General features: G+C 40.8%; 2 protein-coding genes across 6 annotated transcripts in view; one reads left to right on the plus strand and one right to left on the minus strand.

Annotated features, from left to right (window-relative positions):
- Positions 1–824: 824 nt before the first annotated feature.
- LOC105991448 lies at positions 825–4,836 on the minus strand. Its single transcript, XM_013024090.1, has 2 exons — positions 4,178–4,836; positions 825–1,171 (listed from the first exon to the last, which is right to left on the minus strand). The coding sequence occupies exons 1-2, from the start codon at positions 4,834–4,836 to the stop codon at positions 955–957; spliced, it is 876 nt and encodes a 291-aa protein (XP_012879544.1). The 3' UTR covers positions 825–954.
- The window catches only part of St3gal6 (ST3 beta-galactoside alpha-2,3-sialyltransferase 6), a 61,197-nt gene continuing 43,302 nt past the window's right edge, over positions 3,960–21,854 (plus strand). For 2 of the 5 annotated variants that reach the window (XM_013024155.1, XM_013024163.1), the window contains exon 1: positions 4,718–4,786. The gene's annotated coding sequence lies outside the window, so the exon portion shown is untranslated. Of the gene's footprint in view, positions 4,053–4,212; positions 4,279–4,672; positions 4,787–21,854 lie in introns of those variants that run through there. The other 3 variants (XM_013024158.1, XM_013024161.1, XM_013024156.1) reach the window with 3 other exon arrangements.

Consider the following 21,854-nt stretch of genomic DNA (forward strand, 5'->3'; position numbering starts at 1 on the left):
TCCAATTTTCACAACTAGAGTATTAGACTCGATGGCTTATAAACAACATTTATTGATCATGGATTGATTAATCAATTGATTGCAGGGCTGTTTGGAGTTCGGAGTTCAGGGTGTCAGCATGGCTGGGCTCTAGTGCTGGTCCTCTATGCTACAGCCTGCTATTCTCTCCCACATGGTGGAAAGAGAGAAAACTTTCTGTCCATTTATAAGGACATTAGTTTCATCCCCAAGGGCTCCTCCAACTTGGTCCAGTTACATCCTAAAAGCTCCGAACCTTCTGGTACCAGCACACTTGAGTATGTGTGGTAGACATAGCCTATGGTGATCAGTCCTTTGTATCTATGGCTCTTTATTACTGATACTACTTCTCTTGTGACTACATGGTGCTATAATATGACAATTTCCAAGAAAGGTTAAAAAATCAGATATTAGATTTGCACATTCATGTGGAGCTGCTGAATATATTCTGTGGAAAGCCTAATGTCATTAGAGTTACTTCCTATGTTAGTATGGTTAAAAATAGGATCAGTCCCCCCAAACAAGTTTAAGTATCAGAGAACCTGTTGAGTTCAGATGGGGTTCTAAAGAAGGGCTACCATGTACAACTCCCTGAACAAAATGTTTCACGAACCTATGCCTGTATATCCCTAGGGAAAGCATTGTGATTTGAGATCATCTGAACCTGAACAATGGAACTGGAAATTACTTCAGTGTCATTTCACTTGACAGCTTCATGCCCATTTCAGAAAAGGCCATAGAGGATTCAATGTATTATGCTCATAAATGTTTTCCTCAAACATCATAGTCCAAAATAACAGAGCTTTGAGGCATATTAGCTTCAAATTTTGGAATTATATAAATTCTCTGAATCTTTGATTCCTCAATGGAAGATGGAGATAATGGGGAAAATGGGGATTGCTGCATCTAATAATATAACCTATCGACATGTGAGCTTCACATTTGAGTGTACCCAATGATTCCTGTTTGCCTTCCTTCTACTATCTTCTGTTTATCTTCAGCTATAATGGCAGAGTAGACAGATAAATGTCTGGGTATGCCTGGGCCACCATCCCTGGTGGAGCCTTCAATGCTGACTTTGTATCCTCTTGATGTTTCACAGCCTGATGGAGCAGCCCTCTTACAAATTACCTTATGGTAATGTGACAATTCCCTGCAAGTGTGGAAAGAGATGACTCCATTTAGTAATGAGGTTGAGAATAAAAGGTATCTTAAAGCATGTCACTACCAAGGCTCCTAGGATTATGGTACACACACCTCTTGACCACATCAGCTTATTTTTTTTTTTATCATCTCAGAACATAACCAAACAACTCCCCTTTCCCAACATGTATGGCTCAATTTAATGTCTCTAAGCAATTATAGGCTTAGACTTCTAAAGTACAAAATGCATTTTATTTTTCATTTATTTTTCAGTTGCAAAGTCAATAGATGCCTTATTGTGAAAATCAAACACTCAAGAATATTTTCATACTCAGTCACATGAAGTGGAACAGGGTGAATTCAGCTCTGCAAACTACCCAAGATGAGAGCCAGAAGTATAGGTAAAAACATGAAGCTTTATCACCTCATGGAAGGAAGATTTTGTAAGAATTAGATTCTCAGCACCTCATAAGTATCTTTAGTCTTGGAGTTTATCAACCCCAATGTAATATGATATTCTTTCTTGTGTGTGTGTGTGTGTGTGTGTGTGTGTGTGTGTGCGTGTGTGTGTGTGTGTACAGGTACTGAGGCTTGAACTCAGGGTCTTACAACTTCACTCAGCTTTTTAAGCTGGTGTTCTACCATCTGAGTGACATTTCCACTTCCAAATTTCTGCGGGTTACTTAGAGATAGCAGTCTTTCAGATTTGAATGTCCAGGCTGACTTCACATCTTTGATTCTCAGATCTCAGCCTTTTGTGTAATTAGGCTTATAGGTATGAGCCACCAAGTGTCCAGCAAGAAACTCTTATGATTAGATCTCTCCTACAAGGAGTAGACATTCTTAACATCAATCATGCTAGATAAGGCTGTAGTTAAGATAGAATATAAGAGTTTGCATGGTAGATCTTACATAGGAAAGGGGGGAAAAGAAGAAACACTACTTCCTGGGCCTTCGTCTAGACTGTGTATGTACAGAGGCTGTCTCATGGTAGTTGAGGAAGCCTGGCTTCTACCTGCTACTGGATTTGCAGAGGACCTATCTCATGGAACAATATCATTTTATTTGAAAGAGATGGCATAAATATTATGAATTCTGAGGCCTTTGAAAGGCTTTCCATGTCCAGTATCCTTTTCTTCTTTACAGTCCTAGCTTATTAGAAATCAAAAGGCAAAGTTAAATAAATTTATATTGCGAAAGCAATAAAAATAAAAAAATAGTGATCAAAAACACGAATGCAGACAGGGCTACAAATGCATCACCCTGCTTAATTCTTTGTCCCCAAGAACTCAAACTATTTTCATAGTGGGGCAACCATGTACCTATTCCACAGTATATCTTCAATTTTTAAGAATTAATGTCACATAGATCAAAATCTCCCCTCCCCAACTCTTGTAAGTAACAGTGGTAATATTTTTGGGAAGACTGATTTTCGGTCTCCAGTAGTTGCATTTGAACCACAGATCTAAATTTTCACTTCTATAAGGGAATTAATTACTCTGGTTTGTAGGGTAGGCAGAAGAACACATGCAATACATGGAGGGGAGCTGATGTAGAGTGAATAATGACTAGTTGGTCACTCTTCTGTGTGTGATTTTAAACGTCTGCACTTTTACGGTTTTGTGTGTACGGTTCTGTAGGGAACAGAGTACCAATTTATGCTTTCCATTTTTGAATTTTAATCCTCTTGATTCTTAGCTGCCAAAAAAGAAGCACACTGAGGGGAAAGTCATTTGCCTAATGTCACCCAGCAGGCCACTGACTTGAAAGTAGGCCAGATGGACAGTTGCCAGTACTGGCCTCTGATGAATATTAAAAAGGCACAGGCCTTAGAACATTAGAGGACCTCTCCCCTTAGCATATTTCTTTGTAGATTCAAAAAGCCTAGGAGGCCAGACAGGGTGAGATCAAATGCAGGTCTAAATGTGAAGATCATGAACAAGCAGAAGTCGATGAAGAATGCAGGAAAAACTAACCAAGTAAAAGAAATTTCCAGAAAAATTACCATGTGGTGACTGCTCGGGAGATGGAAGTAGCAGGATCAGTCTGAGGCCTACTCTGACAAAAACAAGAGATCTTATCTGGAAAGCAAATTGGAAGCAAAAGCATCACAAGTGTGACTCGAGTAGTGGATGAAGAAAGGCCCTGCAATCCAATCTCCAGTTCTGAAATAATAGAAAATAACAATAAGTAAATAAATAAACCAGATGGACAAGTTCCCTGAATCTCTTTGACTACCTTGAAGTCCCCAAAAACCAAATTGTAATGGGTTATGTCAAAGGCAATTTATGGGAAGGGAAAATTTATGAACTCTCAGAGCCCTTTCAAGTGTTTTCACTGGTAAACTAGAAAAAATAACAAGTATTACCTTCTGGGGCTGTTGTTATAATTAAGACAAATACCAGAAGTTCCGTGATGGAGGAAGGGTCAGGTTCCAGCGCATGACACATCTCAGCTTTCAACGACTCCCAAGTCTGTACGTAGGCTGTAGCCTTCCCCCCACCCCCTCCATTCTTGAGGTCATTTGATTGCATGTGATTTTCTGCTCAGTGCCCAAAGGCTATAGCTATGAACTCAAATGTCTGCTAGACAATGGATTACTTGACAAACACCGACATTTGAAAAGCCTTCCTTATCATCCTCGTATGAGGACAAGATTAATAAAGACTTGTCCCTGGGGTTGGAGCTGCTGTCACCAGGAAAAGTGGCTGGGGTGGAGAGTGGGGTGGGAGGGAGCGGAGCCCGCTCCCATCTCGGTTCTTACTAAAGTAACAGCTCCCTCATAAGGTTGACAAAGCACTGACACATTGGTGCGTTCAAGATCACGGCCGGGAAATTCGGGAGTTGTCTTCCGCTGGGAACCAAACGGCTCGGGACACGCACAGTGCCAGGTGCGCCAAAGCTCCAGTGTCTCCGGGAATACCTGGGCACCCCCTCACTTGCGCTCCCACAGCTTTCCCAACAAACCGGGGCGGGATGGGAGTGTCTTTTTGGCTGGGGAAATCGTTCCTCCTACCTTGTCCTGAAGCCACCTTCCTGCAGCCCAGCCTCCGCAGTGATTTTCCTGTCCCTGACGCCCAGCGAGGGCGCACGGCTGGTGTCCGCCCCGAGGGAAAGGTAGGGGCTGTGCCTCGCCGCCTCGCGGGGGGATGGTGAGCCCCGCAGATCTTCTCTCGGCATTGCACCTCTCTGGGGGGCGGCCTCGGCTACCGCGGTGGTGGCGCCAGCGGTGGAGTAAGAAGGAGCTTCCTGGGGGGCTCCGCGCAGCCGCTGGGAATCGTGACCCCGGTCCGGCCCGGCGCGGACGCGCACGGGCTGCCTGGCGTGTGGGACTCCCGGAGCCAATGCGCCCTCCTCCGCTCCCCCTGGCCGGAGCGAGAGGGAGAGAGAGATCGAGAGAGAGCGTGCCTGCGCCACCTTCCTCCGGTTTCCGCCAACCACCAGCTTTGGGGACCCGATGCGGCAAGCGCCGCCCGAGAGAAGGCAGTGGGCTGGAGCGAGCGGCGCGGGCGGGCGGAGCGCGCAGGGCCCCCGGCCGCCGAGCCCGGCTCGCCTCTGCGGCTGTCGCGCCTGGGCCTTGGCGGGTAACTCTCGGGCTGGCTTCGCTGAGGGTTTGTGTGCTGGGGTAAGGGAGGCTGGGGGTACGGGGGAGGCTGCGTTCCGGAACGAGGTCATGGAGGCCTTGGGTCTGTGGTGCCCAGACCCTCAGGCTCTGGGGCCTCGGAGGCTGCGGATTGCGGGGTAGGGGCGCGGGGCATGGGCTGCTTCTCCACCCGCGCGGTTAGAGTCAGGGGCTTGGCAGTCGGGGGAGGGTGCTGGGGACCCCTAAACCAGCCGGGGTTTGTGGGGGCGGGGTGGGGGTGGGGACGACAGCCCGGACACCACGCGGAGTTGCGCCCGGCTGGGGCTGGGGCGGCGGGAGCGGGAGGACCCGCGTGGAGATCTGTTTGCTCTCATCCAGGGAGGTTGTTTGGACCAGAAGCTCAGCTCAAAAATGTGCCCAGATCCTCACTTCCTATCCTATTGTAAGAAGGGTCAGTCGGGTGGAATAACCAAGGGTTCTGGAAGATTCTCCTCTTTTTTTTTTTTTTTTTCTTTTAAACCATAGAAAGTTTTTCGGGAAACCCTTCTTCCCGCCACAATAGAACCAAACCTAACAAAACAAACGCAAAGGAAGTAGTTTGGGGTGAAGGGGGGCGGTGAGAAAATTGTAGTGTTTGGGTTGCCGTCAGTTTTCTAGATAAGAGAAGAAAATTGTAATGTGAGGGTGGCTCCCCGAGTCCCAGAGACTTATTTTTTACTTAAGAAAAAAAAAAGTAGAGAGATTTCCAGAAGCCCAAAGAAACCCAAATCACCTTCTTGAAGGCCCTTTAAGGTTAATGGGGAGGAAAGAAAGCAGAGGGTGGGAGAAATAGAAAAAGGGGACTCAGTGTGTGTGTGTGGGGGGGGGGAAGCTGCTGTTCAAAGGTAATGTTTGAAAATGGTTTAGGAGGGGAAAGGGGAAGACAAGGGCTTCTAGCCTATCAAAGCCCACACAGTTTCTAAATTCACTGGCATCTTTGCTTTTAGAGGAACTGCTAGGGATGGAAGGGCAGCTGAAAGCGTTTGTCCCCCCCATCGCGCTCCCTGTGCAGCTGACTTTCAGAACAGGGCTTGCCCTCCTGGCCGGCCACCTCTGTTATGGTAGACTGAATATTTGGCTTTCTGTCTTCCAACTTCCTCTCCTTTTTATTTACTTTTTATTTACATGGACATGTTCAGTGTTTGGAAAGATTTGGTCAGGATCTCATCAGATCAGCATTCCAGGTTACTTGATTAGACCGTAGTAAATTAGTTTGTAGTGTTTGTTTTTCACTTAGGATTGTTTTTCAAATCAAGATCTGAAAGGGGAGGAATCCACTTTACTAGATTGATTGTTGTCTTGACTGTTTCAGACAGTAGGTAATGGTCTCTAATAATCTCCATGCAAGGGACCTGGAGATGTAAACATAAAGGGTGACTCTCACTTTCCATTGGTTAGAACGTGTTTGTATTAGTCTGCTTTTTCTTTCTAAACTATCCTTAGCAGGAACTTGGTAGGGAAGAGACTATAGATCATTGAGAGAAGAGAGAATGAATGAAAAATGTCATTAAGAGATATAGCATGAAAATAAAATGTCCAATGAATAAAATGTCTCTTGAAATTGTAATTCTTAAGCTTTACAGTTTCTGATTTCAGAACTCAGTGGTAGGGGACTGCATTTCACAGCCATTTTCTTCTACTGGAGATATTGCTGTGTGGTATTGCATGGGACAGATAATGAATAATTCTGTGTATCCTTCCTACATTTCCATGATAAGCGTGGCCAGTTCACCATGCAGACTTCCAGATGGCTTCCATGGAAAGTATGATTCTACCCAGGGACCAGACATCTGGACCAGACTTAATATCCATTCTGGATATGTTTTTTGAGTAGGTGAGGGAAGCATTGGCATATATACTATATATATATTATATATACATACATATATACATATATATGTATGTGTATATATGTGTGTATATACACACACACATGTATATATATATATGGCATCCACTGTTATCCCTTGTGTGCTTTCCTGTGATCCCTTCCCCTTTACCCCCATTTGCCCCCCAGTTCTGGGGCTTGAATTCAGGGGCTGGGTGCTGTCCCTGAGCATTTTTGCTCAAGGCTAGTGTTCTACCACTTGAGCCACAGCTCCACTTCTGGCTTCTTGCTGGTTAATTGGAGATAAGAGTCTCATAGACATTCCTGTCTGGGCTGCCTTCTACACCATTTTTCTTCATTTTTTTAACATCCATCTGAGACAGAATTTTTAGTTCGTTTCAAGTGAAAAAATTATGACTACTCCAGGATGAGTTACAATGTCTCAAACGAAAGACTGTTTTTACCCTTGCTTTATACTATCTCATAAAATTCTTTCATCCTTTGTACATAGTCTTTCCTTGGCTGTGCACACATACACTTGATTTACAGATACCTTGATCTGGGTATATTCTATTAACTCCTCAAGCTAGGCTTCTTGGACAGGAGCTTTCTTTCTGACAATCTTGGACTTTCATCATTTACCTTCTGTCTTCTTTACATCTTCAATGTGTTACTTAGATTGCCTGTCTGGCCAATCCAGGAGTTTGGCCATCTCCAATGAGTTGTATTCAAAGTCCTTTTCTTCCTGGAACTATTTTAAGTTCCTATAAACCCTTCAAATACCAGCTTATATCTTACCTCTCAGAAATCTTTTCAGAGCTATATTTCATCCTCTCATTTGTCTCTGTCAAACTACGGTGATAATAAATAGTTTATATTACAGTTCCCAGGGAACCCTTATGGATTAAAAATGTATTTATTTGATTTGGAGAGAGGTTGATGTATGGAATAGAATGTGCCTTGGGCTTTACCTTGTTTCAATATTTATGACTCCATATAAGGCCACCCCTGATTCCCTCTCTTCTTCTTTCTTTGCTTTCCTGCTTGCATGCTTTTTTCCTGTTAAGACTGGCACTCTACCAGCACTCTACCACTTAGCCACACCTTCACTTCCAGCTTTTTGCTGGTTAATTGCAGATAAGAGTCTCCAGGACTTTTCTTCCCAGGCTGAACCACAATCTTCCGATCTCAGTCTCTTGAGTATCTAGGATTATACACATGTCCGTTGCAGGGGACCACTTGGAGGCAGGCAGGCACAGGAGAAAGATTATTACAAGATTTATTAGAGAAGCTATATTTCCCCCCAAGAAGGAGCACATGGCACCTGTCCCTATCCAGGTAGCTGGAGGGTCTGGGGGCCAGAAGTGAGGTAGGGGGGTGCTCAGGAGGTCTGGGTGGATACAGAGGATGGCCAAGGGTGGGAATTCCAGGGCAAGGAGGAGCTCAGGTGCGAGGGACCAGCTCCTCTGGAGCACTGGAGCCGACGGGACAGGGATCTCAGGATAGGTGGGCAAGGAGTTGACGAAGTGTCAAACAGACACAGACTCAAAAGAGTTGCATCTGAGTGTATCTTTATTGAGGAGAATTAGCATTTTTATACAGTGTGTGATTGTGACATAGATTCTTTGTTTATTTAAGCACATAATCAATTTTTTAAAAAGGCAAAGCATTGATGAATTACATGAAAATTGATGACTATCCAACTGTTTAAGCTAAGTGGTGCGAAACAAGTCTAGCATATTGTTTAATAGAATGCTTCATCTATTCAGCCTTTTTATGTTTAATAATTAACAAACCTAAGACAGGGCTGTACTTATATTGTACTCTTTTTATTTTTATTTATCCAACTATTTTCATTTTTATAAGCTCCTGTATAAGGAAATGGTTTATCAGTTGGTTCAGGAAGTATGATGTTACTAACTTTATATTTTGTGTGAAACCACCATCTATTCCCTATAACGTAAGTTGGACTAAACTTTATCATAACTGTTGGGAGAATCTTTCTTTTTCTTATATAATCAGAGGTTCCCCCCCTTTTTTTTTAGAACTCTCTGAACTACTGGAATAACTCTAACTTAGTTTAATTCATTGATTTTTGTCTGTTGGACATATCTAGAAATTTTAAGTCTCTATATTTACAATGTGTGAGCTGCAAAACCGCTTGTGAAGTTGTAGGAGTTTCTGGAGGCAACGTCACATCAGATGATAGATTGATTGGGGCATTGCCCACATTTAATCTTTGGTCTTAGTCTTTGTTACTTAGAGAAGCCATCTCTATTGGACTGGAAAGATACAACATGCTCTGTTTGCAGATCAATAGAAAAATAGCCAAAATGAGAATAAAGGCAATGAATGTACAGCCAAGAAGAATATAGTAAGAATAAAGGTAGAGGCTGTAAAGGTGCAGCCCAGTGTATGGGAAGCCTTGAACCAATCCCCCTTCCTGCAGGCATGCTTCCTTGAAGCATGTCCAATGCGATCTCTCAAGCAGACTCCGCAGGAGGGGGCGTGGCACTCAGGTAAGGGTTGAGCTGAGGGCCAAAGGTGGGCATAATGCTAACAGAGTTACCCGCACCTGGCTCCTTATAAGCTTTTAGAAATTCAGTCCCCTCATATTTAGTGGTAGCTGGAACTCTTTCCCTTGATAATGCCTCAGCACAAAATCAGCTGTAGTATCGGGATTTGGTCAGGAACTTGACTGCTGTACAATCTAGGGTTTAGGCTAAAGAGGGATAGGATTCTGGGAAGTAAAGTAGTGAGAGTAAAAGAGAGTAAGGGGCTGTAGGATCTAGTTTTCTTTTCCTTGGTCCTATTTCTTTTGTCACCTAAGCCAGAATTGCTAGGTTATCTTTGACTTTGACTTTGGCGACCTTCATGTTCCTGGACATTTGTGAAAGAAAGGTCAAGAAAACAGCCAATCCTAGGGGATTTTCTTATCATAGACTGAAAAGTGCCTAAAAAAGGTTATCTTCTGACTATTCTTTGTCATCCTAAGATGTTATGAAGATAGCTCCCTTTGTTTAGTAGTTGTACTTTGTGCTGCTGTATTTACTCTTTATCTGATCAAGATTAGAGGAATCTTTATATAATGAGAAGAGGTTCCAGATAAGTTGGCCCAGAACTGGAGATTGCTCCTAGGGTATTGACTACTCTTACCTCCTACTTAGTTGTGTAAGCTGCCCGGAGTTGAGTAGCTGCCAGTTGGGCACCATGGCGGTGGGGGGGGGGAGAGGGTGGCAAGGCAGACAATAGTGCTTTCAGGATAGATTTTTTATGACTTGCTGAATGGCCATCATAGTCATCCATGGTGAGATTTTTGTTCCCATCAGTATGTATTTTTTACTGAGTGTCTATCATAGAGGAAGAGATGTTCTTTGGGAGTAAAGGTGTATGGTTGTGTAGCATTGGACAAGACAAACCTTTGGTTCTTATGGAACTTAGATTTTCCTTTGTTTTTGTTTGTGTGTGTGTGAATCAGAATCAGTAATCAAGGTAAACAAATGAAAAGCAGATTCACATAGAATGAGCATTGTAAAGACAATCCAATGTTGGGAGCATGTGTGAGAGATGGCAGAGGAAGATAGGGGCACCAGAAAGCTTCTCTAAGGCCATAGTGTTCAGCTAAGATATGAAAGTTAAAGATGTGAAAGGAAACACAAGAAAAGAGAAGAATAGAAGGAAGAGTATTTCAAGCCAAGGAAATAGCAACCATATAGATCAGAAGACCTGGATGAATCTAGAGTGTTTGAGAAAGAGAAGGTCATTGTGAGAAGAATATGGTTATATACATAAGAGTAGTTTGAGAAGAGTGGGAGGAGATGTAGTAGGTGATACAGGAGGGAGGCAAGCCTTGGAAAGAAGTTTGAATTTATTCTTATTGGAGCGAGATGCCACTGAAGATAATTTAAGCATTGATTGTCTTTACACAATGGCAATTAGCTCTAAACACACACACACACACACCACACACACACACACACACACACTTTCATTTGGCTTCTTTAGTTTTTTTTTTTCTTGTTTATTGGTCACCACTGACTTCTCCCCTTCATTCATTAGATCAGAGCATAAAAATCAGCCTCTAAGGATCCGTTAAGTACTCCTTGTATTTTCTGACATAAATCTTTATACTTAATTAATTTCACCTTCATGCATAAAGCTCTCCATTACCAACCCTGATTTTTCTCAGCTGTTTTGTGGACTATCTAGTATCTCCATTAAGTATCTGACTCCATTAAGTATCTAGGTTTGTTGGTAACATCTCAAACTGGATACTGATAAATCAAATCAAATTTAAGTTGTCTTGCCTAACTGGTAAGACAGTTAACTGTTGTTGGAGACAATACTCTTTTTTTTTTTTGATCGGGGCTTGAATTCTGGGCCTGGGCGCTGTCCTTCAGCGCTCTTCAGCTCAAGGCGATCGCTCTACCACTTGAGCCACATCCAGTTTTCTGGTGGTTAATTGGAGATAAGAGTCTCATGGATATTCCTGCCTGAGCTGGCTTTGAACCACAATCCCCAAAAATCAGCCTCCTGAGTAGCTAGGATTATAGGTGTGAACCACCGGAGACCGACTAAGAGACAATATTCTAAATAATCCTTTCCTGAATTCCTGATGTTTTTCCCTAGGTCTGCAGGCTATCATCTGAGGACGTTGTTCTGTTTAGAGCACAAGTTCAGTGGAAATATATTGATGATTTGTGATCTTTCTCATGGGAATATTCTACTCTATTCTGTATGAGTAGTACATTACTTGATCTTGGTAGTTTTAAAGTAGCAAAAAAAGAAATTCTGAAATTTATAATTTCTGATGTGTCAGAAACAACAGAAACTCAAGTAGTTTATCCATTATGAATCTATTGGAGGTCTGATTGCTCCCTGGGGAAGACTGGCACAATTTTAAGGAGAAAATTTTTTTTAGTTTATTTCTCAATTTACATACTAAACATTCCTCTCTCTCTCACTCTCTTTCTCTTTCTCCTATCCCCTCTCTCTCTCCTCTCTCTTTCCCTCTTCCCTCCTCCCCCCCTCCATAACAGAAGTCTGAACTCAATACATTTACTCAGCTTGCACTTTACCACCTGAGTCAGTTCTTCAGCTCATCTTTTTAAATGATTATTCTGGAGATTGATTCTCTTGGACTTTTTTTTGGCGGGGCTGGCCTCAAACTTGATCTTCTGGATCTAGACTCCTAATAGATAGGATTACAAGTATGAGCCACTGATGACCAGGTTCATTTTGGCTTTTTATATCTACCTTTTGTTGTTGTTTGCTTGCTTTTGAGACAGGTTCTTGTTATGTAGCCTAAGCTAGTATCAGACCTTCAACATGCTGGTATTAAGATATGCACCACCATGTCTGGCTTTGTGTCCGTGTTATTTTGATTAATTACGTGACATAAAATCTGAACATATTTCAGATAGAGGACAGGCACGTGTCTTGTCGCACTCACCTCTGTGTCCTGTTTACCTGGCATAGTATTTGACATTAGACTGTGTTAGAAAACATTTGTCAGACAACTCAATGATGCCCATTGATACATTTACAATGTTAATGTATTAACTTAGCTGAAAAGTTGTTAAAACAATCATCATTCCTATTTACAAACTCATAGAAAAACCTTTAACCATTGGAGCAAGCAAGTTCATCCTTGTGGATTTGTATATATTAGTCAAAGTTCTAAGCCAGGTATGGAAGTGCAAACCTCTAGTCCCAGCACTTCAGAAACTAAGGCAGAACAGTGAGTTATGCTCTATAGTGAGACCCTGCCTCAGAAACCACCCAACCAACAAACAAAAGTTTGACAAATAGACACGAAAACCAACGTTCTAGAAAAAAGTTTTTCTTTCTGAAAAGTTATAGTGTACTTAGGGTGACAAAGAAGAGGGTAGTATGTAAATGTCAGTGGAGAGATTCTCGTTTGTTTTCATATTCATTCAGTAAACCTTCAGGGCCATTTCATAATTCCTAATTTAAGTATAGTGAACTGGGTTGAGGAAGTATGTGCTCATGAAGACAAACGATAGCATTCTTTTACTCTCCTTTTATTTGGTGGGGGGGGGCTTGGGGGGGAGGAAGGGGGTGTTGAAACAGCTTTACTATGAGCATAAGTTTGCCCTGAACTCATGATCCTCTTATTAGCCTCTTCAGTGATGGGATTATAGGTGTCTACCACCACGCTTGGCTTATTTTCTTATTCAGTGGCAGCATCTTAATGGCCATAGTGTTATCTGTGTACACTCATTTTCAAGCACATTATAAGGCTGAAATTTCATCACTTAAATTCCAACTGCTTATTATGATATTAGATTTCTGTTAGTATCACTTAGCCTAGACACAAACAAATGCTCTGAGGGATGAAAAGTTCTCATTAGGACTGCCAGAACTGGAATGATCTGGAGAGGAGTTTATGTGGAGGGCGAGGGAGAAGAGATGACACAGGAGAATTTCAGAAGATATTTTTAGTTAACTAAGTAAAGACGTCTTTTAGGTTTGCTATTTCCTGTCCCTCAAGAACATGACATATCAAAATATATCTGTCGTCTTTAAACTCATTTTATAGACTCATCCCTCCTTCGCCAGGTTTTGGTTTTCTTTATGAACCCACACTTTCTGATCTCTTTCTCAGGTTTTCTTTTTAGAATATATTCTGGTGCAAATGTGCCAGAAAGTCTCAAACACTTATTAATAACATGTCAAACTCTATAATATGTAAGAGTTCTTAATGTATTACAAGGCCAAGGAAACAGAATAGAGTAGATGTACATTTTCTAGGGTTGGCATAAAGCCAAAAAAATAAAAGAAAACATAGCTTTTAAAAACATTTGCTGTGCATCATGGTTTATGCCTGTAATCCTAGCTACTCAGAAGGCTGAGATCTGAATATCCTGGTTTGCCAAAGACCAGCTCGGCCAGAGCACTGGAACCGACGGGACAGGGATCTCAGGATAGGTGGGCAAGGAGTCGGCGAAGTGACAAACAGACACAGACTCAAAAGAGTTGCATCTGAGTGTATCTTTATTGAGGAGAATTAGCATTTTTATACAGTGTATGATTGTGACATAGATTCTTTGTTTATTTAAGCACATAATCAATTTTTTAAAAAGGCAAAGCATTGATGAATTACATGAAAATTGATGACTATCCCACCAACTGTTTAAGCTAAGTGGTGCGAAACAAGTCTAGCATATTGTTTAATAGAATGCTTCATCTATTCAGCCTTTTTATGTTTAATAATTAACAAACCTAAGACAGGGCTGTACTTATATTGTACTCTTTTTATTTTTATTTATCCAACTATTTTCATTTTTATAAGCTCCTGTATAAGGAAATGGTTCATCGGTTGGTTCAGGAAATATGATGTTACTAACTTTATATTTTGTGTGAAACCACCATCTATTCCCTATAACGTAAGTTGGACTAAACTTTATCATAACTGTTGGGAGAATCTTTCTTTTTCTTATATAATCAGAGGTCCCTTTTTTTTTTTTTAGAACTCTCTGAACTACTGGGATAACTTTGTAACTTAGTTTAATTCATTGATTTTGTCTGTTGGACATATCTAGAAATTTTAAGTCTCTATATTTACAATGTGTGAGCTGCAAAACCACTTGTGAAGTTGTAGGAGTTTCTGGAGGCAACGTCACATCAAATGATAGACTGATTGGGGCATTGCCCACATTTAATCTTTGGCCTTAGTCTTTATTACTTAGAGAAGCCATCTCTATTGGACTGGAAAGAAACAACATGCTCTGTTTGCGGATCAATAGAAAAATAGCCAAAACGAGAATAAAGGCAATGAATGTACAGCCAAGAAGAATATAATAAGAATAAAGGTAGAGGCTATAAAGGTGCAGCCAAGTGTATGGGAAGCCTTGAACCAACACCCCCTTCCTGCAGGAATGCTTCCTTGAAGCATGTCCAATGCGATCTCTCAAGCAGACTCCACAGAAGGTGGCGTGGCACTGGTTCAAAGCCAGTGTAGGCAGGAAAGTCCATGAGACTCTTGTCTCCAATTAACATTTAAAAAGCCAGAAAAGGACCTGTGGCTAAAGTGATAGAGCACTCACCTTAAGCAAAAAAGCTTAGAGAGAATACAAAATGAGTTCAAGTCCCAGGATCAGCACCAAAAGAAAATAACATTTATGATTCCTTCTTATGGATGACTGACTACATTTAAAATTTGGAAAACATTATCTAGTTGCACTTAGGTTCAAGCAGTAAGATGATAATCTAATCACACAAGTCACATATATTCAGCTGATTTTTAAAACAGCAGCTAATTTAATTTATAATTTTATGTAATTATTAAACTGATACTTAGAAGAGATTTCTGTTATAACTGAGAGTGGTTTTATAAGATAAAAGACTTGTTGAAATACTTTAATGTTCAGAGCCAGTATTTCAGGTAAATGTTAAAAGGTTTTAGCCAATTAGTTTGTTTTATCCTCTCCATGATGTAAATAAATTACAAACACATTAATTTTCTGATAAACAGTATGTTAAGAGATATTCACACTTTCTGACTATGAAGTACTCTTTTCCAGACATTGAATTTTTAGAGTACAAATCTTGATGACTTATCAAAAAAAAAAAAGAAAAACGATTACAAATTTGGTGGGTAATATAAAATAGTCATATTTTGGAAGTTTTCTACCCATGCTCTCTACCCATGAGTATCACTATTCCTGTACACACAACTTTTGTAATCACATTTCTCAAGCATTATCTTCAATATGGAATTTTTATTTTAATCTGCTCAAAAATCCAGAGAATTTCTCTCACTAGTCCTTGAAGTTTCCTGCCATCTCATGTTGTGAACTTTACTTTGATCTTCTTGCATGACCCTGGACCCACAGCAGGCCTCCCTGGGCTTTAGCTTGGCCTGTTCTTTGTCACTCCAGGCTTTTCTTCTACTTTACCCCTTCCCATCCAAGCCAGATGAGAAGCTTTGTTCAGTTTCCAGCTTTGTGGCCTGTTACTTCCTGAGTAAGTTGCCTAACTCCTGTGAGCCTTAGGTTTCTTATCTATAAATTTGCAGTAATATCCACAGCACAGTTATTATGATGATTAAAAAGAAACTATGTAGAGCCAGGAGACTAAGATGTGAGGATTGCTGTTCAAAGCCAGCCCAAGCAGGAATGTCCCTGTGAGACACTTATAACCACTCAAAAACCAGGAGTGACACTGTGGTTCAAAGTGGTAGAGCATAGCTTTGAGCAACAGAGCTCAGGGATAGTGCCTAGGCCTTGAGTTCAAGCCCCAGGACCACCCCTCCCCCCCAAAAAAAAGAAATTACAAAGAGACAGTTCAGCATAGTTTCTGGCAAATATCAAACATTTTCAGTATTTTAAAAGTTAATTTTATTGTTATTATAAATATATAGAGAGGTTACAGTTACATAATATGTTCAACTTTTATTCACTAGCCCTAACATGATTCTTTTTTAAAAAAAATATTGTAATGGTGATGTCCTGAGGAATTACAGTTATATAAATCAGATACTGAGTACATTTCTTTTTGTCACCTCTTCCTCCATTTCATCCAGCTTTTTCCCCTCCCTCACCCCTCCCCCAAAGTTGTATAGTTCATTTTTATTTATTTTATTTTATTTTTTATTTTTTTTAATTTTATTTTTTTAATTTAATTCTATTTTATTTGTGAACATACTGTACAGAGGGGTTGCAATTACATGGGCAGGATAATGCATACATTTCTTACCAAGCATTGCAGCCTCCTCCTTTGTTTACCCTTCACATCCCTTCCTATAGTTCATTTTTAACATAGTATCTAGTGAGTATCACTGCTACATTTGTTCAGCCATTGCCAGACCATTTCTGTGCTTTCCCTTCCCTTCTCCAAAGCAGATAAACTTAACATACAAGACAAAAGGAACAGAAGTCAAAACCAGCAATACAAGAGAAGGAACAGAAAGAGAGAAAAAAAAACCCACAAAAAAGTAAAGGAGAAAGCTTCGTTTCCATTTCTTGGAGTTCATTTTGATAAGCATCATTATCTGCCCATGATACTATTGTAACTATTATAGCTATTATTACAAACATTCTTCCTCAAATAATTAACAATTAACTTTCTCCAACAAGTCTTTCTAGGCATGTTCTACCACTGAACCTCATTCCCCCAGCCCCCACCCCCTGGCCCCTGAAAGCCTTTTGGATTGATCTCATATAGCTGTAATTTTTTTCCTTAGCTGTTCTTTTTAGAATTTGGCTTCACTTTGGACTATATTATCTTTACTTATGTTGTATTTATGTATTTATTTAATTTTTGTGCAGTGCATATTTGTTCAGCCATCATTTGCCATGTGCCATGTGTCAGGCAGTACTGTCCTGTTACATAGGGATCCTTAGACACAAGGAGAGATACATTGTATGTGTGATTGTGTGTGTGTATGTATGTATGTAAGCTTTTTTTTTTTTAACTGGTGTTGAGATGTGAACTCAGGGTCTGACTCTCACTTGGCTTTCTTTTTTATGGCAAGCATTATACAATTTGAGCTATGCCTTCAGTCCAGCTGCTTACTGACTGATTTCAGATGGAGTCTCATGGACTTTTCTGCCAAGGCTGGCTTCAAACTGCAATCCTCTACGTCTCAGCCTCCTGAGTAGCTAGGATTACCCACAAGCCACTGGTGCCTGGTATATGTTGTTGTTTTTTTTTTTTGGTGGAGTTGTGGAAAGAAAATCTGTTTGCTGAATAGGGATATTCTTTTTTTTTCAAAATGAACTAGGGTTATCGAATAAAAATCTCCAGATGTCCATTTAAAAGCTTAAATGTTTTTTAGTCTGAGTGTTTTTAATGCTTTGAAAGTATAGTGATGATTGTTATGACAATTAGTGAAGCAACTTTATATATTCTTAAGTTCTTCTCTGTCCTCATTCCAAATGCTGGTGGAGACAGACAGGGAAGCCTGTCTTTTTGTTGTTGTTGTTGTTGTTGTTGGTTATGGGGCTTGAACTCTGGCCTGGGCGCTGTCCCTCAGCTCTTCAGCTCAAGGCTAGCATTCTACCACTTGAGCTACAGCACCACTTCCGATTTTCTGGTGGTTTATTGGAGATAGGAGTTTGACGGACTTTCCTAACCGGGCTGCTTTGAACCACAAACCTCAGATCTCAGCCTCCTGAGTAACTAGGATTACAGGCGTGAGCCACCATCACCCCGCTAAGGGAAGCCTGTCTTGAAGAGAAGACTCCCAGTAGGAAGACTGGTAGAGAAAGAAAGGGAGGGCCAGCCTTCCAGCTAGATAGGAATATGATCAGTAAGCACAGAGGTGTGAAGCAGCTTTGAGTAGGATTGAGAACTGCTCTGAGTTTGGTGTTAATAGAACATACCTTCAAAGTGAAGCATTTCCAGAGACCATGAGATGCCATAGGAGACAACTTAATATGTTTTTTTTTTTATTGTGAAAATACTGTACAGAGGGGTTACAATTACATGGGCAAGATAATGAGTACATTTCTTATCAAGCATTGTTGCCTCCTCCTTTGTTTCCCCTTCCCATCCCTTCCCATACTCCTCCCTTACCCCCCTACCCGATCCCCCCCCAAAAGTTGTAAAGTTCCTTCTTCAACATAATGACTTGTACATCTCATTGTAACAATGGGTCCACCTGTATCCCTATTTAAATGATTTGTTTTTTCCCTTCCCCTCCACAAATTATACTAACATCAAATAAAGTGAAAGCAGGGGTTATACCATGGGCGAGGGACATACAAAGCAACTAAGAAATCATCTTATAAATATGTTAGAAACAATAGCAAGAAAGAAAAAAACATTTGCGTCCTTATCTTGGGGTTCATTTCCTTAACATCAACTTATTGACTCAGACATATACTAGTTATTGCAAATAAGGGAAACCATGGGACCTATGTTTCTTTGGGCCTGGCTTACTGCACTTAACAAAATTTTTTCCAAGTCTTTCCATTTCCTAACAAATGGGACAATGTCATTCTTTCTGATGGAGGCATAGAATTCCATTGTGTATATATACCACATTTTCTTAATAGGTATTAAATCCATGTCCTGTATGCTTTTATTTCCCTATAAGGCTGTGCAATTAGGGAGGTTGGTCTATACAGACAATTTATAACAGGCAAATTCTGCTTATTGCTTCTAAAAGAAGACTTGGATTTTATATACGGTATCTAATACCTTTCTTTCCATTATGTTCTAATAAGAAAATGATAGAAGCAATAGTGAAGTAATAGTTGGATGATTATTAGAGCTCTTACTGAGAGTGTAAAGCATAGAAATGTTAAATATCTTTCAACTTCTGAAGCATGGGAGTCTAAAGGAAATTTGATAGTAGCAACCTCCATCGAGAACAGCCAATATATTTTACAGATCCATGCCTTTGAAACAGAAAAATAGGACTCTTCACACAACTGTAGGCCAGGCACTTTTTATTCACAGCTCCATTCTGTACAATTGTATTTTTTTCATAATTTATGTGCAAAATTTGGTCAGTGTTTGATTATTATATGTTGTCATTATAGTTAAACGTTGGCTTCCATCCTTTCTCCTATTCCCTGATTTGACATATCAAAAAGGTTTTCACAGTTTATATAATATCTCATGTTAAATGTATGAAAACCTTATGTATCTTTATTCTCTACCTTAGGCAGAAAACCTTATGCGTCTTTATTCCAAAAATATGATTCCTACCCATAGCTGTTCCTTCTGCCTTTGGGTGGTAGTTTCTCTTCCTTGGAAATTAAGTAATAGGACCCAACACACCCTAACCACAAGAACTTAAAATTCCTAGGGAAGAATTACATGTGAAAAGAAAAAAACAACAACATTGGAACTTACTTGTACTGTAATTAGCTTGGAAATGGAATGTGGAGGAGAGTTCTCAAGGAGGTTAGGAAAACAGAAGCAAAATAGAATGTCTCAGCATATTTCTACATTATGCAGGGCAGAGTGTACCTGATCATAAGTTATGTGCTTATTGAACAACTTTTTAATGATTACTCATGAATTTGCCTATAGAGGTTGCTAATTTGCCAATTCAAACATATAGACCCTTAGGCATTTGTATTCTTCCTGTTTTAAGTGAATTATGTTAGCATATCCAATAACACCTGCCTCCTCGGAGCAGCACTTCTCTGGGGGAATTGATCACCTTCTCAATCACCAGCCTTGAGCTGCTGACTCCCAGCTGTATGAGAATTCTCACATCACACTTATCTTTGAGTTCTAACCTGGCTGCCAAGACCCTTTTTCTTTCTTTCTTTTTTTTTTTTTTTTTGTTGGTTGTGAGGCTTGAACTTGGGGCCTGGGCACTGTCTCTGAGCTCTTTATGCTCAAGGCTAGCACACTACCACTTTAAGCCATAATGCCTCTTCTGGAGCTAAGAGTCTCACAGACTTTCCTACCCTGGCTGGCTTTGAACCATAATTCTCAGATCTCAGCTAGGACTGCAGGCAAGAGCTACAGTGCCCAGCCAAGACTGCTTTTCCTCGGACAACTTTATTTACTCTTGTGTTGTTAAGTTTTTATGGAAATATAGAGGGGTAAAGACTGTGCAGAAAATTTGGGTTTCTATCACTGACTCTCCTCACATTGATCAGACACAGGTCAGCTACCTCAGGATGAAGTAGTAGAACATTCCTTCCTCTATTTATTGGTCATCTTGGAGTGAGTGAATTTGTTCCAAGCACATTATATACTTGTATGGAAATATCATAATGAAACCTATCTATATAATTAATTCACACTAGTAAGAGAGAGAGAAAGGAAAAGAAAGAAAGGAAGAGAGAGAAAGAAACAAGATGTTATAGGTTCATTTGTGTCACCTCTGAATAGGTATATTAAAACCCTCACACCCAGGACCTAATCAGGAATATGACTTAATTTTGGGGACAGGTCAGGTATTTTCTAAGTTAAGACCACAGTGTAGGGTGAGTCCCTAAAACAATTTAAGTGGTGTCCATGTGAGGACTGAGGCACATGGACAACTCCATATTAAGATAGAAAACAAGGGCCTCTCTTAGCCCTCCTGCTTCTTCCTGTGGCTTCTGTAAACCACATAGAGCTCAGCTATCAGCAAACCATGCAGCATATGGAAGAGGCATGAGCCATACTTCCCCACAGTTTGCAGAGGGAGGAAGACTCTACTGACACATTGATTTCAGACTTCTAGACTCTAGGACCATGGATAAGACAACACAGTTTAGCTTCTGAATTTGTGATGCTTAGTTCCAGCCGCTCTAGGAGCCTGCCCCAGGAGTAGCAGGGTTCTGCCCATTCTCTCTTCATCCTCTGGGTCCTGGAATTGCCTGACTGAATAGTGTTACACATCCCCTCATCCAAGGATCTTCTGAGCTTCCTCACAGATTTCCAGGATTCCTTCCTATCTGTGAAATGCTCCATCGGAAGGCAGATGTGGCTTTCCCTCACTGTTCACTCAGCTCTTCACTAGCACCTTCACGTGGAGGCTGTTTGATTTCCTGACAGCCTCAGGATGAGCTTTGTCCAGCAACCCAGCTGCCTCCTCTCCTACTGGGTCTCTTCCCAAGTTCCCTTCCCTTCCTTCCAGAACCAGTTATTTTCCAAATAACATGACATGTTATAAATAAAGGCTTAATTTTCCTTTTCACTTAGGTCAGTATTCTTTTGTGAAAAGAAAATGATTCCTGGATTTCAGAAAAAAAAGCCCACATAGCCAACATTTAGATTTCTTATTCTTGCTAAGGAATTAGCGCTTATTAGACCACAGGTTATAGTTTCTTTAGCAATGATTCCTTTCAAACCCCTTACCTTGGATTTCTTTTTCACTTAGGGTGGAGTTTCTGGTATTAGGGGAATCCCAAGGGAGGTTGTGGTTGTGAAATTCCCCGGGGAACTGCACAGAACTGGACCCATTCCTGGGCTGTGCCTTAGCAGGAGTGGTTTGGGAGCCAGGGGTTCCACTCACAGCATTTCTTTTAAGTGCCCTTAAGGTGGACTGCCCTTTTTTCTCAGATGTACACAGCCTGGAGCGATCATGGAGTGGGTGAATACTCCCCCACTTTCCCTTCCTTTCTGTACACATACCAGCAGTTGCTACTAGTAATTATGGGAAGGTCTTCAGGACATTTAAAAAAAATTGCAAGCATGGGGAACTTTCAGAAGTTTACGTAATGTTAGTTTTGGTTTCTGGTCTATTTGACCTTTCTTATTCTCTTGTTAGGCCTCCTTCAACTTCTTGTTTCTGGTGTTTCTACTTGGGACTATTTTTTCCCT

The sequence above is a fragment of the Dipodomys ordii genome, unplaced genomic scaffold, assembly GCF_000151885.1.
Source record: "Dipodomys ordii isolate 6190 unplaced genomic scaffold, Dord_2.0 Scaffold73, whole genome shotgun sequence".
Taxonomy (NCBI): domain Eukaryota; kingdom Metazoa; phylum Chordata; class Mammalia; order Rodentia; family Heteromyidae; genus Dipodomys; species Dipodomys ordii.

Coding starts and splice junctions, on each gene's coding strand:
- LOC105991448 (XM_013024090.1), bottom strand. CDS start 4,836: ATGACCTCGTTCCGGAACGCAGCCTCCCCCGTACCCCCAGCCTCCCTT. Junction 1,172..4,177: donor GAAGGTGGCTTCAGGACAAG/GTAGGAGGAACG, acceptor CCACACTTGCAG/GGAATTGTCACATTACCATA.